Source organism: Terrapene carolina, unplaced genomic scaffold (assembly GCF_002925995.2).
Source record: "Terrapene carolina triunguis isolate 2854851 unplaced genomic scaffold, T_m_triunguis-2.0 Scaffold93, whole genome shotgun sequence".
NCBI lineage: Eukaryota > Metazoa > Chordata > Testudines > Emydidae > Terrapene > Terrapene triunguis.
Window position 1 is genome coordinate 27,194,288 of NW_020664444.1, and position 17,371 is coordinate 27,211,658.

Consider the following 17,371-nt stretch of genomic DNA (forward strand, 5'->3'; position numbering starts at 1 on the left):
ACTCATGCTTGATGGTCTTATTCAAATCTTCTGGATCTGTACAAACCCTTAACTTGCTTGGTTTTAGTAAGTGGCCATACTGTTAACCAAGTCACTTGGTGCTTGTATTTTCTCAGTAATATGTAATTTTGCTATATGGTTACATTCAATTTTTATTTTAATTCTCAGTGTTAATGAGATTTTACATGGTACACATTTTTTGCAGCATCTGGGATCTATATCAATGTGATGTATAATATCATTATTGCATCACAGTCTGTTAAACATATCATCCAAATCTTTTACAATTGTTTTTACATTCAGGTCAGTAGGCAAGTTATATATCCAGCTGTATTTGAAGACTGAGATTTAACTCAAGAACACATAAGGCTTCAAGTTTCTCTATTTCAAACTCCAGTGAGTGGTATCTGTCTTTACACAATGTAGGTTTGCCTCATGAATTACGTTAGTTTACTTTAACATTGAGCAGTCATTAATAATTTTCTAGTCACTTGCTGTGATTACGTAACACTCCAGCGCCAATGGAACTGCAGTGAATGGCAAGAAAAAAATCTTTTGGGAATTGAAAAAAGAAAAAAAAAATACAAAACTTCAGCACAGAACCACTGGTACTGAAATATGTTGAGATGAGCATTCAAGATCTCAACTGATGAAAAATTCACATAGGTTGAACTGTCTTGCAGAATGATTGCCCAGTGGCTTATGCTGCCAAAAGACAGACTAAAACACAACAGAACAGGGGTTCTCAAACTGGGGGTCAGGACCCCTCAGGGGGTCACGAGGTTATTACATGGGGGGTTGCAAGCTGTCAGCCTCCACCACAAACCCCGCTTTGCCTCCAGCATTTATAATGGTGTTAAATATATAAACAAGTGTTTTTAATTTATAAGGGGGGTCACACTCAGAGGCTTGCTATGTGAAAGGGGTCACCAGTACAATAGTTTGAGAACCACTGCAACAGAACTACCAGACTGAAAAAAAGGAATTCTGTCAGTTTTATTACTACACCTCTACCCCGATATAACACAAATTCGGATATAACGCGGTAAAGCAGCGCTCTGGGGGGCAGGGCTGCGCACTGCGGCGGATCAAAGCATCAGCGTGTCGGGACACGCTGCTCTGAGTGGCATGTTAAGGGTGCCGGGGCAGGGCCAAGGGGTTGGATAGGGGGCAGTTGGTCTCGGGGGGCGGTCAGGGGACAGAGAGTAGGGGGGAGCCACAGCCCGAGGAGAGGAGCTGCAGTGCAGGGGAACGTCACACGGGCTCCAGCCGGCACTGAGAAGTTGGGGAAGACTGGTCCACATGGGGGAAGTTGCGGATCCAGGGCAGGGAGAGGTCCTAGATGGTGCCATGCAGGTGCCCCGTCCCAGTGCTGGAGGGCTCGGCACACAGCGGGCCCAGCTGGCAGGCTGCGCCCCGCTCGCAGCAGCACCGGGCGGGCTCTCTGGGTCCATAGTGCCGCACTACCTGCCCACAGTCAGGGGATCTGTGCGCCCCGGGGGGCAGCTGGCCGCAACGTCCTCTCTGGAGATGGGCTGTGCGGGGCTCTGCGGAGGAGGAGAGATGGGCTGAGCGTGGGCCGATGGATCACCCTCCCCTGGCACCGCGTGGGCACAGAGCGGGGACCAGGCACACACGGGCACCTCGGGCGAGGCTGCCGCCCTGCTCCCCCTCGCGGGCTCAGCCGCTGCGCCGGACTGGGCGCACTCCGCAGACAGGGAAGCAGCCACCAGGCCAGTTCCCCCTGCCCCACCCCCGCGGGGCTTGTCTCAGATGATGTGGTCAAGCAGGTGTGAGCGCTTCCGTGTGCTAGCTCCCCAGGTTCTAGCGCCTGTCCTGGTACGACGTGTGGCTCACAGTGGGAGTCCTGGGGGTGATTGGGGGGGGGGTTGGATGGGTCGGAGGTTCTGAGGGGTCAGTCGGGGGCGGGAAGTAGGTGAGGGTCGGATAGGGGGTGGGGCTATTTGCTGACTATTAACGGAGATGCTCGAGGCCAAAGCAAGTTCGATATAACGCGGTTTCACCTACAACGCAGTAAGATTTTTTGGCTCCCGAGGACCGCGTTATATTGGGGTAGAGGTGTACTGTGAGCAATTTCATGGACATGTTTTTGGGCAGACACCAGGCAAGGTAGAAACAGACCATAAACAGTTGGAAACCACGTTATAGAGACTTATCATGCAAATAACTATGCAGACTTCAAAAAAGGGATCATGAAATTGCAAAGGTACTCATTAAAGTGAAAATACAAATCCTGTAAGGAGTTTCATACAGAGAACATGCTTTTAAGGACAAGTATAAATAATGAAAGTAAGATGATACAAAAGGAGGAGTCTGAAAAATACAACTCAAGTTCTACCTATTTCTGAAACCAAATTTGACAGGCTCAGATGAGAAGCACTAACTTACGTCAATGTGGTCACTGAAACCCATTCTTTGACACAACCCTTACATCTGTTAATTCTTATCCTGTTGTAAATACCTCAAGGCTGCACTTACATTTTACTATGAATGAAGCTGAAACAGCGGCCAGATCCGATAATAAATATACCTGTACAGGAAGAGCTTCACCAGACTGAGCAGATTCCAACAGATGCTGGTTATAGATGCACAGAAAAACGTGTCACCACCTAAGCTTTGCAGTCATATCCCTCCTGGTAGGCCAAGGCAAGCAGGCAATACCTGCATCCTCTGCTGACAAATACTTAATGCCTTCCTCAGAGATGGCTCACTGCCATACATCGTCAAAAACAGAATGGTCTCCCCAGTCCTCAAGGAACCAGCACATGGAGCAAAAGGCCCCACCAACTTCCAGTGTCACAACTCTTAAAACTCTACAGATATCCTGGACCCTCCCAATCTGGCTTCAGACAAAGATTCAGAACTAATCCAGCACTGATAGGCAAGGGACGGGGGGATGACAATCATGCTGATTCTTCTCAACTTATCAATCACCTTTGACACTGTTGATCATGAGATGCTGTGGACCCACTGGAAGGATTCAATGGAAAATGCTATGTTGGCTACATTCATTCCTTTCCAATTTCTCCAAAAATGGAGAGTTGCTTCTCCTCTCTAAGAACTCCTCTACCATGTGTGTCACACAGTTCTCAATCCTACATCATTCCTAGTCACCATCCACTTACTGCCATTAAAAGAGCAAACAAAGAAAGACAATATGGGCTGTAATCCAAACAATATGCTGATAACATACAGCAGTATGTAACTTTTTCATCCAGGCAGAAACCTCTATTTTACACACAGCACAACGATTGGGAAATACTGGAGTATAGATAAAGACCAGAGTGTCTTAAATTAAATACAGGAATGACTAAAGCATTGCTTATCAAAAGAGCTGATTGGTTCTGTAGAACTGGTAAGCACCACCCCCATCTACTTCAGTCTGGCCACTAAGATTCAAGGTCATGCTCGATGCATCAGTTAAGTCTTTAAAAGCACCTTCTTCCTCCTGCAGCTATTAAGAAGGCTCCATTCTCTTTGATAAACACTAGGCCATAGTAGTAAAGCAACTTATCCAAGCTGGAATATTAAAACCCTATCTGCCTTGGTCCACATAAGAAATTAAAGAAGAAACTACAGCTAGTTTACAATCCATCAACTTTCTCCCAAGTGGAATTCACCAAAGAAACCGTATCACATCAGTGCTCCACAATGTACAATGGCTTCTCTGTAGTGATTCATGCACCTTTAACTGACTCGTGCACTCCATTCACTAATCTATCTTCTCTGGGAGCACTTCTACCATTCTATACTTCAACAGAGTGTCAAAGGCCAACAGTTTTAAAAACAATTAACCTGCCAGATAAATGTTCCCAAATGTGAAATTTCCCCAAAAATTTGCTTAGCCCCAAGATCCAAATCTTAGGATGGGCAATATTCATCCCTGTACTAGTCACAAGTTTAAGGTAGGATATCTGGTGAATCATTGGGAGGTTTATCCCATTAGAAAAGGAAATTTTCAGCTTTCCAATGGAAGAGATAAAATATGTTTAAAATATAGCTCTGATAATAATTATGATATAATTATATTATAATAATATAGGTCCTTAAAAGTGTGAGATGATTAGGTATGGAAAATTTAGTTGATATCTTTTAGATGTTTCTAAAAAATATTAGTTATGTTTCTCTCTCGTTCGAATGCTTTTATTATTGCACTCACAGTAACTAAGGTACCTGGCTTTACTGAGAGACAGATGATAAAAAAGTTAAAACTCTCTAAAATATTTCTATTTTTTTCTGTAAAATATGTATCACATACAGAATACACAAAGATATAGCATAAAGGCTTCATTGTCACTCAGTTGGGATGAAAGATTAGAATATATAGTATACATGCATATTATATCTGTGTGTGAGAGATGGTGTGTTTTGGGGGGTTGTTTTTGTTTTTTCATATAGGTTTTATTAGGATTAGTTTGGGATGGTGTCATGGGTGAATCTGGCAGTTCATCTACAGAAAAGGGTTTCCTTTAACTTCAAGCACTGCTTAAATTAGCTGGCATGCAGAAAATGCAAGGGACACAAAGATCTTTAACATTTTGTAAATTTATAAGAGACAAACTGCCAAATCCTGTTCACATTTATGTACATATTCTGGCCATTCAGGCTCTGCACCTGAGTAAGGATTTTCCTCATTATCTGATATGACAGCTTCCTCCAATGTATTGTCTACATTGAACTTCACAAAAAACTAAGGTGCCTCTGTACCAATCACACTTCAACCTCCCTGGTCACTCAATTACAGATCTAAAAGTCGTAATTCTTCAACAAAAAAAGACTCCAACGAGAAACTGCAGAACTGGAATTAATTTGCAAACTGGACACCATTAAATTAGGCTTGAATAAGGACTGGGAGTGAATGGCTCGTTACACAAAGTAAAAACTATTTCCCCATGCTAATTTCCTCCCTACTGTTACTTACACCTTCTTGTCAACTGTTTGAAATGGGCCATCCTGATTATCACTACAAAAGTTTTTTTTTCTCCTGCTGATAATAGCCCACCTTAATTGATTAGTCTGGTTAGAGTTGGTATAGCAACTCCCATTTTTTCATGTTCTCTGTGATATATATATATATATCTTCCTACTGTATTTTCCTCTGCATGCATCTGATGAAGTGGGCTTTAGCCCACGAAAGCTTATGCCCTAATAAATTTGTTAGTCTCTAAGGTGCCACAATTACTCCTTGTTCTTCTTGCTGATACTGACTAACACGGCTACTACTCTGAAACAAGAGAATCTAAGGATCTTTTTGCCATTACAAAGAATTATGATTGTAGAAATCAAAGTAAAGCACTCTGCAAAATGTTCTTCACAATGGTATGAGCTGAGCTGATTGATTTCTCAAACAAAAATGTAAACATGCATTTACAGCCTCCGGAGACTCAACACACAGCACAATGGTGTAAACTCCCCTGTTATGGTAAACGAAGAGGCAATACAAAGCAGAAGATTTTATCATCATAGGCAGGGATCCAAATTGTATGTAGCATGGGCCTCATTTGTTCCAGTGTAAATCTGTAGCAGCTCTATCACAGTTACCACTATGTAAAGCTAGTATGAAAAGACAATCAGGTCCTGTAAGTGAAGAATTATATCTCTAACTAGGAATGTGAATAACCTATGAGAGCTGACAATCAAGTTTCAAGAAGATATGGTTACATTACTTGGCTTTAAATGTGCAAAGAAATTTAACTGTATTTAATATTCTAAGCATGATTTTTATTGTAATTATTTATTCCTCTCACCTGTCGAGTCTTTTAATAAACATATGTTACATTTATATGCAATAAAACTTCTCACCATAAGAAGAAAAGGAACAGAAATCAAACCCATAAGAAAAATACTCTCCCCCTCCACCTCAGTCTGCCATGCCTTCACCCTTCTCCTCCTCCAAGTCCCTCCTCCAGGAGCGGCGCCAGGGTTTTTGGCGCCCTAGGCGGGGGTCCTTCCGCGCTCCCGGTCGTCGTCAGCAATTCTGTGGCGGGAGGGGGTCCTTCCGTGCTCCCGGTCTTCGGGGCACTTCGGCGGCGGGTCCCAGAGCGAGTGAAGGACCCGCTGCAGAATTGCCACCGAAGACCTGGAGCGCGGAAGAACCCCCTGCTGCCAAATTGCCGCCAAGGGCGGCAAAATGCCACCCCCCCAAATCCTGGTGCCCTAGGCGACCGCCTAGGTCGCCTAAATGGAAGCGCCGGCCCTGCCCTCCTCAAAACTGACTTCTTCCACAACGCCTTTCCTCCTTAGTCCTCTCCTCAGGTGACTGTTATCACTTGACGACTGAAAATCTTTACTCCTTTAAGATAGAAAAAAAATCCAAACAAAAATGGTGGAACCACTAAGAAGGTGCGCTGAACTTCACCTGGTCAAACCAGTTGGTTTCATCATTTCCCATCCTGCCTCATCTCAATGCCTCTGGTGTCTATTTCTGTTGCCTATCTAAGCCATAAGATCTTTGGGGCAGAGACCTGGTCTTCATACTTCTTTGTAAAGTGCCAAGCACACTGTTCGTATAGTGCCAACAAGTATTAATGCAAACACCATTTGCCCTCCCCAAGGGCTGGATCCATGTCCTGGAGTACAACTGTCCCTCTTGGGGGAGGTGGGTGCAATTTTCATTCCATTTAATAAGTTTTATGTTGGTTTTATAAATAATATATTTGGAAATCCGTGGTGTTACTTCGGATTCACCATAGTGTAACTTAGCTCAGGATCTGCCCCTGGGTCTGAAGCATTGGCCAAACCATGTTCAAAACCACTTTTATATCAAAGATACCCTTATTCTGAAAAAGATTAATTCCAACATCTTTGTCTGCAAATGTTAAAGTGTGGCAGGGGAATGTAATGTAAAATGTAGGAAAATATATAAACATTTGGGAAACTTGAAATTGATGAAAGTGTTTGATTTACAGAATCAGATCAGACAAGGGAATTATTCAAACATTTTCAATGTTCAAACATTTTTATTTTTATTTTCATATTCACTCAGTATGAAGCATTTTAGTGTATGACCCATGCAAAGAATTAAGTTCTTTTCACATTATTCCTGGTTACCACCAGATGATTTTTTCAAGCCATAAATAAATGCAATGAATTAATTCAAGAGACACATCAAAGATTCCTTAGTTACTAAATGTGCAGTAATGAGGTTTTGGCACTGTGGAAGTGATGTTTGTGATCTGCCTACTAAAATGTATTGACAATTCCCTATGGGCAGGATTTTTGTAACATTTCATTTAGCAAGGGAGAATGAATCTCAATCCTATAGTGTTTAACTTGGCAGGTCTGCAGAAGTTATGTGCAAAGGGTCTTTTTGTTGTTTGAATGAGCAATACAAGGCAAACAAAAACACAAAGTTGAAAATACAATGCTGTACTACTATATCTATTAAATTAGATTAAGTGATTTGCTATAATCTATTACTTTATCAGAACATGAAGCAGTTTTAATTTAGCTTTTAGGCAGTAAAAGTAGACCCATAATTATGTAATGCTCCACTTTAAATCCTTTTTGATCTACACACCAGTCCACAACTACTTACTGAATAGTCTCTTCCCAACTGAAAACCATGTCAGATAGAGTGGGACAAATTCAGTCATGGTGTCATTCCAATGAAGTCAATTTGGGCTGAATTTGGCCAATTATGTCTTAAAAACAAACAGTACAAATACACAGATCATCTGCTTCAAAAGCACAAAAGCCAAACAATCTTGAAGTCTCAGAGGAATGCAACCATCATCACAATGTACACTATTATGTAATTACATGTGAATGGCAAAGAAAACATGAAAACTGAATTAAGGTCAAATTTCTGCATGGAATGTCTCCATACATTCCATACATACATACTCCATACATTCCATACATACATACATGAAATACATTTAAAATTACCTTTTTTAAAATTTCTTCAGACTTTCCCAACCCTGTGAAATCTTCTTGGTATTTCCTGAGTCATGGAAGATATGCCAGAAGTAGACATTATAAATTCCTACTGCAAGCCATGGTAACAGAGATGCCACAGAATGCATCATTCTGGGGTATCTTCAGAGATGCAGGAAATATCAAGAGGATTTCACAAAATCAATATTCTTTTAAAGTTAGTTAAATTTTATTTCTGTGCCGAGTGAACGACACAGACTGGCGATTTGGGTTATAGCTGGGTTTCATTTACTGTTCAGTTTTACTTTACAGTTAAAGTGGCCTAATCTCCCATTCATGCACATGGGATTTATGCATGTAGCTCCCCTTAGTACTAATAGGAATTCCCCACATTTGTTCCATGTGCATCAACAGGGATCCTGCAGTTTCCAGTTTTAATGATCCTCCACTTACTATTCACAATAAAGCCTCTGTGAAGAAACAAATAAGATAGATAGATAGATAGATATACATAATGTAATCAAAATGTATCTATAAAACATAAAAAAGACATGGTACATCACTTTAATAGAGTAATGCACAAACAAAACAAAATCATCAGTACTGAAGCTTTTTATAACCTGATTTATTTTTTAGACTTTAATTTAAGATTTTCTCCCTCTACTGAAATCTGATGAATAACTTAGAATAAAAGATAGTCTCTAATGCACCAAGACAGATTTTAAAGTAGTGGAAGGCATTTTCATGATCCACTTAAGAAAACTTAAGCATTAAAAATATCTCCTATCAACAATATCATAGGACCAAAGGTTTCCGGGGAATTTCTTGAAACAACTGCCTTCCCACCTTTCAAAAACATCTCATCTTTGCCTTGTTGTTTTCTGGTTTCTTGTAAGCTAAAATCCCAGGGCAACATAGTTTATTGTTTTAATATCTGTCTGACACAACAGAAAAGTATCCTCTGGTGACTGCTTATCTGTCATATGTATTTCTGTGAAAGAAGGATCAAGACAAATAAGATGTTTTGGGGCATATCATGGGATTGTAGGTTTGGCATTGATTGAATTTTGCTTTTTTTTAAAAAAGCTAACAAGGTACAAATTTGAAAAACACCATCTATATTTATATTAAGGACAGGGACTTTAAGAGTATTGGGCACTAAATGTTTTAATATTAAATGTTAAACACTGTTTATTTTATTCCGAACAAAGAATGAACAATGAAGTAGTCGACAAATGGGGCAAATAAAGTGAGGAAAAAAAGAATGTTCATAATTAAAACAGCTAAAATAGAAGAATCCCATTTTAGTGACACAATGGGCTGTAAACTTTCTTTCTATTAATTGAACTCAATGTAATGACATTTTCTATATTGGAATGAATAACTAGTGATCTGGAAATTCATTTAGACCATTAGTTTAATTACAGAAACTGATGGAAGTTTTATCAGACAATTACGTAAAGAACAAGAACAATGTGGGTCTGATTTATAAGCATTTGTACCACCTAAATCATTTTTGCTGAATTCCACTACACTACTCCACACAAAACTGCAATCAATATATCAATTAAAAAATATGCTGCCAACTTCAAATGCCCTTGAGTATGATAAAATAGAATAAATGAATAGATTATTTTTGCATTCTGATAACATTTTGCTTCTTTTAAGTCTGTCTCTTCATTAAAGATTTTTTTAATCAAAAATGAAAATTGGCATGTGCGTTTTGGAGCCCTTAAGCTTGCTTATGGATGATGAAAAAATTCCAATATTCATTCCAATGTTATATAACAGAAATAGTGTCCCCAGTTCCGCTCTCATTGCAGTCAATGGCAAAACTATCTCATGGGAGTGCAAAACAAGTGGAAGGGAGCTCCTGGTATTCCTAGATACACACTCTAGGTAAGAGCTTATACCATTTACCATTTATATGATCAGGGCCGCTGAAAGCAGGTTTGGGCCCCAGTGAAAAAATTTTTTCGGGCCCCCCCAGCAAGGGCGGACCGGCTAAACAGGGCCGTCAGGGCGGGGGGGGGAAAGCCGGGCCCCGGGCCCCCTTCCGGACCGCCGGGCCCCAGTAATTTGTACCGGCTTCCCCCCCCGCCCTCTCATCGGCCCTGCATATGATAAATATGGAGGATGTCTGGTATTCAGTGGTTACAGATCCAGGTATGTAGTATATACAATCCCTTCAGTCCTAACTCTCCTCTGGTGCATGTACAGAGCTCCTGCTGAGAATACAAGAACTGCACGTACACATCAAAGGGCACAATTTGGCCAGGTATTCCTATGTATGCACATGAAACTAATGCAAAGCTTAATGGTTTATCGCTTTTGGGTTGGATTTTCAAAAGCGCTCAGCTTTGGTCCAACTTTGCTTCCATTGAAGTCAATGGCTTATGTCCGAGTGTCTTCCATGGGAGTAGAGTTTGGCCAACTCTAAGCTTTTTCAAAAATCCCACCCCCTGTTATCGGATGGGATCTTTGCTACAGCAACCCAGCTAACAGGCCAATTTTAGTAGATGCAGGGGTTATGTCAGTTGGCTGCTCCTTAGAGTACAAATGTTTTCTGTTGGTAGCTGCTGCTCCTCTCTGTAGACTGACTGTTTTCCCACCCTCTTCCCTGTGTTTTGGCTTCAATGTGCAACTTATTCTATTCCATTCACTACACAGTGAAACCTGTACTAAAGACTGAGCACTTGCAATATGCAATTCCTTGTCTTGAACAAACATTTTAACACTTCCATATCTGGTGTACTGACTACCTCATTTCTATGATCTGTCTGCAAAGAACACAAAAAATATCTGTGAAAGTCATCAATAATACCAGAAATTTCTTTCATTCACTTGTGGAAGGGTCATAGATATGGTGGAAAGTTCACCAACTCCAATGAAGGGGATGCTGGACTTGCTCCAGAAACAATGGTGCTTCGGAACTTCATTCCCTGTGATAGATAGGTAGTTGCACAGGATGATATACCAGTCATATCTGCATGCAGTTAAAGGAGCTTCTGGAATTTGTACTATGGATTGGGATTGTCATTGTCCCTTTTGTTTGGCCACAGCTGTTGAGTTCTTAATGCTGATGTTGTAGATCATGATGATTATGCTTTAACTCAATGAAACTACATGCATTTTAACAAAGTAAATATGGTGGCAATTTATTTTATTTTCATTTTTTTTTAAACTTATTACTTTTATGTTTAAAATATCAAGTATATAGGATAAAATTGGAGCCTTCTCTTTTAGTGTGTGTGTCTGTGCATATGCGTATATAAGCGTACTTGGCTAGATCTTATCCTGCATTAGGGCAATTTTGAGCTTTTTAGAATCATCCTCCACTAACTTGGGGGTTACACAAGGGCAAAAAATATCCAATATATTTTTTCATATTTTAAACATAATATAAACCTGTTTAAGGCTAATTGGGCAGCTTCCACATGAGAAACAGTAGGGAAGAGAGGCATGAATACAAAGTGAATTCATTTATAATTCAAATGAATATTTGTATTTTTTTTATAGTCTTTGCCCAGTTCTAATAGTAGAGTCTATGAGGAACAAATAACATAGCTGTCAATTATAGGCTACCTTAGGCACTTTTTTCTACAGTGTTATCAAAAGATCAGATACTCTCCTAGGGCCCAAACTTGAGGCAGTTCCGCTTGTTGAGCAGCTCTAGTATTTGGTGATTAAAGAGAGACTCCGGGTTCTGCATCTCATTTTCCATTATGTAGACGCTTTTTAGGGAGATGAAAGTATCCTCTGGAAACTCTAATTTTCTGAAGTGGGGAGGAGTGAGAGGAAGAGGGGCTCAAATGTATTAGTCACAAAGGGCCAAATTCTCTGCTGCACCAAGTTCCTGTCAGTGCTGCCGCGAGGCTCTGCACCACAGAGAAGTTCAATATGGTTCCCTGATTCTCTGCTTGGTCTCAATCTAGGTTGCAGCAATCTTTTGACTGCTCTAATCATGGCAAGAGATCCTCCACGGCTGCACTCAGGCTACTTCTCCTCCTGCCCCTTACTCACATACTGTGCTGGGTTGGTATTGGAGGGTAGTGTAGAAGCCAACTATGACAACTGTACTCCTAATAGGGATTCTCCTATGCTGGGGGAATCCCCAGCAGAGGAGATAGGGCCAGATTCCTTTTTGTTTGCATACGTGATCAAATTAGGATATGGATGCTATGTTATTTCCATTACAAATGATTCACTTAATGATTATATGCCCTAAAAAGATCAAGCTTTAGGCCCATCCTGTATTCAAACCTATAGGAGTAAAGGAGATATAAGGCACCCCTTTTATTCCCTTCTGCAGTTGTGCTATACATCACTTCCTGTGCGCAGGAGAAACAGGTTCTGCAGACTGATTTGCAGTACGTTGCACAAGTGGGTAGGAATGGTTGGGGGAGGCAGAGCCTTGATTCTTTCCCCCTTTACACCCATCAGTGTAGTTACACCATTGGAAGGGTACACACGCTTCCTGGGAGCATCGGGCACACTAGGAGGGAGAATGTGACTCAAAAGTCTCACTCTTCCTCGTGGGACTGCTCAAGAGACAGCCTAAGACGTACTGCCTCTTGCTACAAGCTAGCTCACAAAGTGACCAAATGGAGAATAAATTTAACCAAATTCAGAGAAAGGCATTTTACCACCATTTTTCTTTTCGTTCTTTTGTGATAGCTAAATGCAAAGGTCAATAAGTAAGTTTAAATTTAAAAAGGAAAATTTAAAGACAACAGCATTTTTAGAGATGGAAGCTGAGATTTTCCAAAGTGCCCAAAGGATATGGATTCCCAACTTCCATTAAAATTAACCATGTCCAATTCTCCCTGGCATCTTTGAAAATCTCAGATGACTGTCCTCCTTCAGTGTTGAATGTGATAACAAATTTGCAACTTCCACTATTTTAAGGGGGATAAAATCATTGTAATTTATCCTGAAATATTACCCATTTATAAGAATGGTAACAAATAGCAGCACAGGGTGATCAAATCACAAGTCTTAAAGATTATTGAAAGATGAGGATTGTAATGCTGCTGTCTACATGGAATGACAGTAATATAATTGTTAGCCTTTTTAAGGTTAACACTGATGTGTCTATTCTCTTTTCAGGAAAGTATTTTATAGAAGTGGACCAGATTAGAAGTACAGGAGTTGCTGACCAAAATAAATACACATTAAAGTAATGTATTGGAGATTAAATTTACACCTTACGTATTTTATTTTTTAAATATAGGACCCACTACAAATGAAGGTGTGTTATTTCTCCTTATTAGAAAAGCTTACTAGAAATATGCAACAAGTTTCAAGTACTGCAACAACAATAGTAATTAAAATAATTTAATTTTAACAGCTCTGCAATTATAATCCTGTAAGGAAAACTATGTTCTGTCAATACTACTAACAGGGAAGCAAATATGGTGACATGCAGGCATGGAGATTCAGCAAAATAATAGTGATTTGTACTGAAATGATTAGTTGCAATCTCTGTTCTGAAGGTTTATGTTGAAGACTGGCCAGTGGGAGGCAAGTGGGAAAGGTATCTGGTATCTTGCTTATCTAACCTAATTGAAAACAACGGGGAGTTTGTTAGTATACCATCTTTCCAAGACACACCACTCCTGAATGAGTTAATTTGGAGATATTTATTTTGAGAGCTAAAAACGGAGCTTAGTTTGGCCATGCAATGAGTAATTTAGGATTTAGTAACACTGCAAATATTTGAAAGATGTAAATACCAAGCACAGAGAGGATTTATTTAGGGTGGAATATGGGCATAAGTTGGAGTCTTGGGGCTAAAATTAAGAAAGGGAATATTAGGAGTGAATCGCAGGAAAACTTCTAACAGTGAGATGAATTAGGTACTGGATAGTTCTCTGATGAATGTGGCCCAATTACTCAGGACATTTAAAACAAAATGGGATAAAACACTAGCAATGTACTGAAGGGAATAATCTTCTAATAGCAGGGAAACAGAATAGTTGACATCGTAGGTCTTTCTCATCTCTAACATAACACAAGGCATAACACCGTTGGAAAAAAATCTGCTTGGGAAAAATAGCATTAGATATTTTCCAGTATAAATGTAGTGTGGTTAGATGATCTCTGGACTATTTGTCCCTATTTTGCAATACTTCATATACATTAAATTACTTTATCATTCATTGGTAAGGACTTGCTTAGGGGTTATTGTACACATTTCTGTAGTAGTAGTAGCAGCAGCAGCAATAGTGATAGTGTTGTTCACTGCCAGCGACAAAACAGCAGCACAATTGTGATGATGCAGCAACATAACCCCCCCCCCCCCCCCCCCACACACACCCCTTTTTCCTAGAGAAAACTCTGATATTCTGCCATTCAGCATTGGAAATAAGTATATAATTTAAAGAAGCAATGCTAAATATTTAATTTGATTTATTATAGTAAAGATGCCTCATTGCAGCATTGGTGTCCAGAACAGTCACTCCTCCACTTGCATTTTTGCAATGAACACCATCTGACAAAAATGACCCCAAACAGCTAAGGGTAAGCATCTTCTATAGGGAGACCTCACTGGTGAGGAATATATAGAAGATGCTACTGCTCATCATGTTGTGACAAGTCAGATAAAGAGGAATCTGGTCTACCAGAACAAGCAGGAGTTCCTGTTGACTTTGTAATCATACACTTGATATTTTAAGGATCATTTCACTAAATGGTGGGGGTTGTTTTATTTTCCTTGAACATTTTGGCAGTAGCACCAATGTAAACAATCAATATTACTACTACTGCTCTCATTAGGTCCTTTTTTCACCCAGATCATATTCAGAACTGATATCATCATCTTCATCATCACGAGACACAGTATTGTCAGAATTGTTTCCACTTCTGCTATAGGATTTTAGAGGATTTGGAGACATTTCCATTACAGATGCATGTGCAGAAAAATGGAGGACAGCACAATACATAACTATTTTTATTGGGCCAGTTGTTTGTATATTCAGTATCCATTTGCACACAGCCTCTCTTTTATTGTCGGTGGCCTACATACTTTTCACTCCACCCCAGACAATTTAAAGGAAGACGCCATTTCTAAGGCCCATCCTGACACAAACAAGTGGTGGCAGGGTATGAGATTCTTGATTTCTTGCTTATTTCAGATTCAAAAAAGAAAATATTTGACTTTGTCAAAAATTAGTGTGTCCAACAGTAATGGATTCCAAATATTAGTGTCACTACAGATGTTTTGACCAGTATAGTAGAATAGTATAATATTTTCTATTTACAATAATGATGATGTAAATAACGAATCAGTTGCTGAATTACCTGTAGAATTACTTAAACATGTTTATAAATATCACATTTACCTTAACAACAACTACTGGGGGCTTAATTCACATTTATCGGCTTTTGCCACAAAACAAAAATAGAGCCGTAACACTGGCTTACTTGTGGATGTGTATACTAGTGAACTGGGGGTACTGTACACGGGAGATCCCTCCTGGTTTGCCTGGCACAGCAGCACCCTGCCTACGAGAGAGAGAGAGAGAGAGAGAGAGGTATCTGGTTTTGGAACACTCAAACTAAACCTGTATTTTTATCCCAAAACGAAAATAAAGCCATAACACTGTGGAAGTACAGTGAAGCAGGAGCACTTTTTGCCCTTTGACTTCAAAACAGAAAGAGCCCCAATGAACACTTACAATCTTATATTAGAAAATCAAAACACAGATTTCCCCTCCCCCAAAATATAAATATCCATTTTTATATGGGGAGGCTGGTGCAGGCTGTGTGCATTCCGTGCATGATGGCCCCTCAAGCAGTTATGCTGCTGTGCTTTATTGCAGCTGCTCTCTCTCAGTCTCTTTCCCCTGTATTTCTAAAGCAGAGGCTGCCTAATTAGCCCCGCTTTTAACTTAGGCAATGCAACCACCCACACCACCTTTCCTGAAAAGAGAGGCTGCTTGAACAAACACAGCAGATAAATCAAGCTGAAAATCTCAAAGTACTGATTATGGAACAGATTTGATCTCGGTCACACCAGTGTAAATTCAAAGTAGTTCCATTGACTCCAAAGATTTACTCGGATTGACACTGGTATGACTGAGAACAAAATATAACTACTACTTATTAAGTTTCCTGCACTTTTGGTATTGCCTGGGTCAGAAATATATGAGAATAACTTCTTGCAGTGGTATATCAAGTATATCGGCTGAATCCAAGAAGTGCAGAGGTACACAAAGGGCAGAAATTCTAAAAGGTTAATGAAAAAAAGTTAACCAAAGATTTTGTTTTGGGCAAAGATTCAGCTAGGTTTTTATTTTATTCTTTGATTTGGGGGAAATTGAGTCAATGCTCTGCCTAGTTCTACATTCCTACCTCTAGATCTGCCTGGGCAATCTTATATGAGGGACTGAATATTGACTAGACATGAAGAAAACTATCCTTTCACCTCTTGAAAGGACCAAGCCATGTTGGGAATAAGGCCCAGTATAGGGGTAGTACGAGGACATATGGCCTGTGCTACATCAATTTTGTAGTTATTGTAGATACTTCAGGCTTTTAGTATTGTGAATTCTGTGCCTTCATAATAACTGAATTCACTTTAAAAACTAAAATATATTGGGCCAATTTCTGCATTGATTTATAACCCATGCAACCCCACTGAGCTCAACAGGACAGATTTTGGACAAGAGTGTGAGTGACAAGTTGGGGAACCTGTCTTTAAACTTAGCAATTCTGGTTGATGTCATGAAATTGTTTTGATGGAGTAATTTTATCATGGAATGTCTTTATATGAACTGGAATTCACTGGCTGACAGGGTCTTCCAGACCAGGGTCAATGAAGAGTCATTAACCTTAATGATTGTGCTCTGACTGAACAATTGGTATACTAAGGAATTCACCTGAGTAAGGAAACAGTTTTCTCTGCAGAGAGCTGGTGAAACAGAGTGGAAAATCACCACCAGCAGAACAAAGAAACCAGATATTGGCAGAGCAAGACTGGAAGTTTGGGCAGAAGAGGAAGACATGGGCATGCTTTCATGGCAGGAGGGTCTGGTTTAACTGAGGAACCAGCAAAATTCAGAGAAAGCTAGCTGACCTAGAAAGTCTCCATGATTCTGAAGAGATGGCTCCTGGGCACACCAGAGGACTCTGCCTAAGCACAAAGAACTCTCCAGAGGAAACTGAGACAAGGAAAATGGATACAGGTGGGTTTATTATTTTGTCTAGTGCAGTGTGTCTCTTGTGCTGCTAAGTAAAGAGTAAAATGTGTTAAGAATCCTGTGCAAAGCCTGAATGTCTGTTTGCTTTCACTATTATGCGCCCCTCAAGTGTTGAACTGTAAATCCAGAGCACACACATGGCTGGAGTTCTAGAAGAGAGTTCTTACACCATGGCGGGGGGGGGAGGGTGTAGGCTATGGAGGGGTCTGAGGGGGTCTGCACTAGTCCCAGGAGCTACGCAGTTTGACCGCAGGGTCCCAGCTCCCAGG

General features: G+C 40.2%; 1 protein-coding gene across 8 annotated transcripts in view; it reads right to left on the minus strand.

The window, feature by feature from the left end:
• Window positions 1–17,371, minus strand: part of RBFOX1 (RNA binding fox-1 homolog 1) — a 216,483-nt gene that overhangs the window by 87,539 nt on the left and 111,573 nt on the right. For 7 of the 8 annotated variants that reach the window (XM_026650665.2, XM_026650657.2, XM_026650661.2 and 4 more), the window contains exon 8: window positions 15,325–15,405. The exons of the other annotated variant lie outside the window; for it this stretch is intronic. In XM_026650665.2, coding sequence (XP_026506450.1) covers window positions 15,325–15,405 — 81 coding nt within the window. The remainder of the gene's footprint in view (window positions 1–15,324; window positions 15,406–17,371) is intronic. 8 annotated transcript variants of the gene reach the window in all.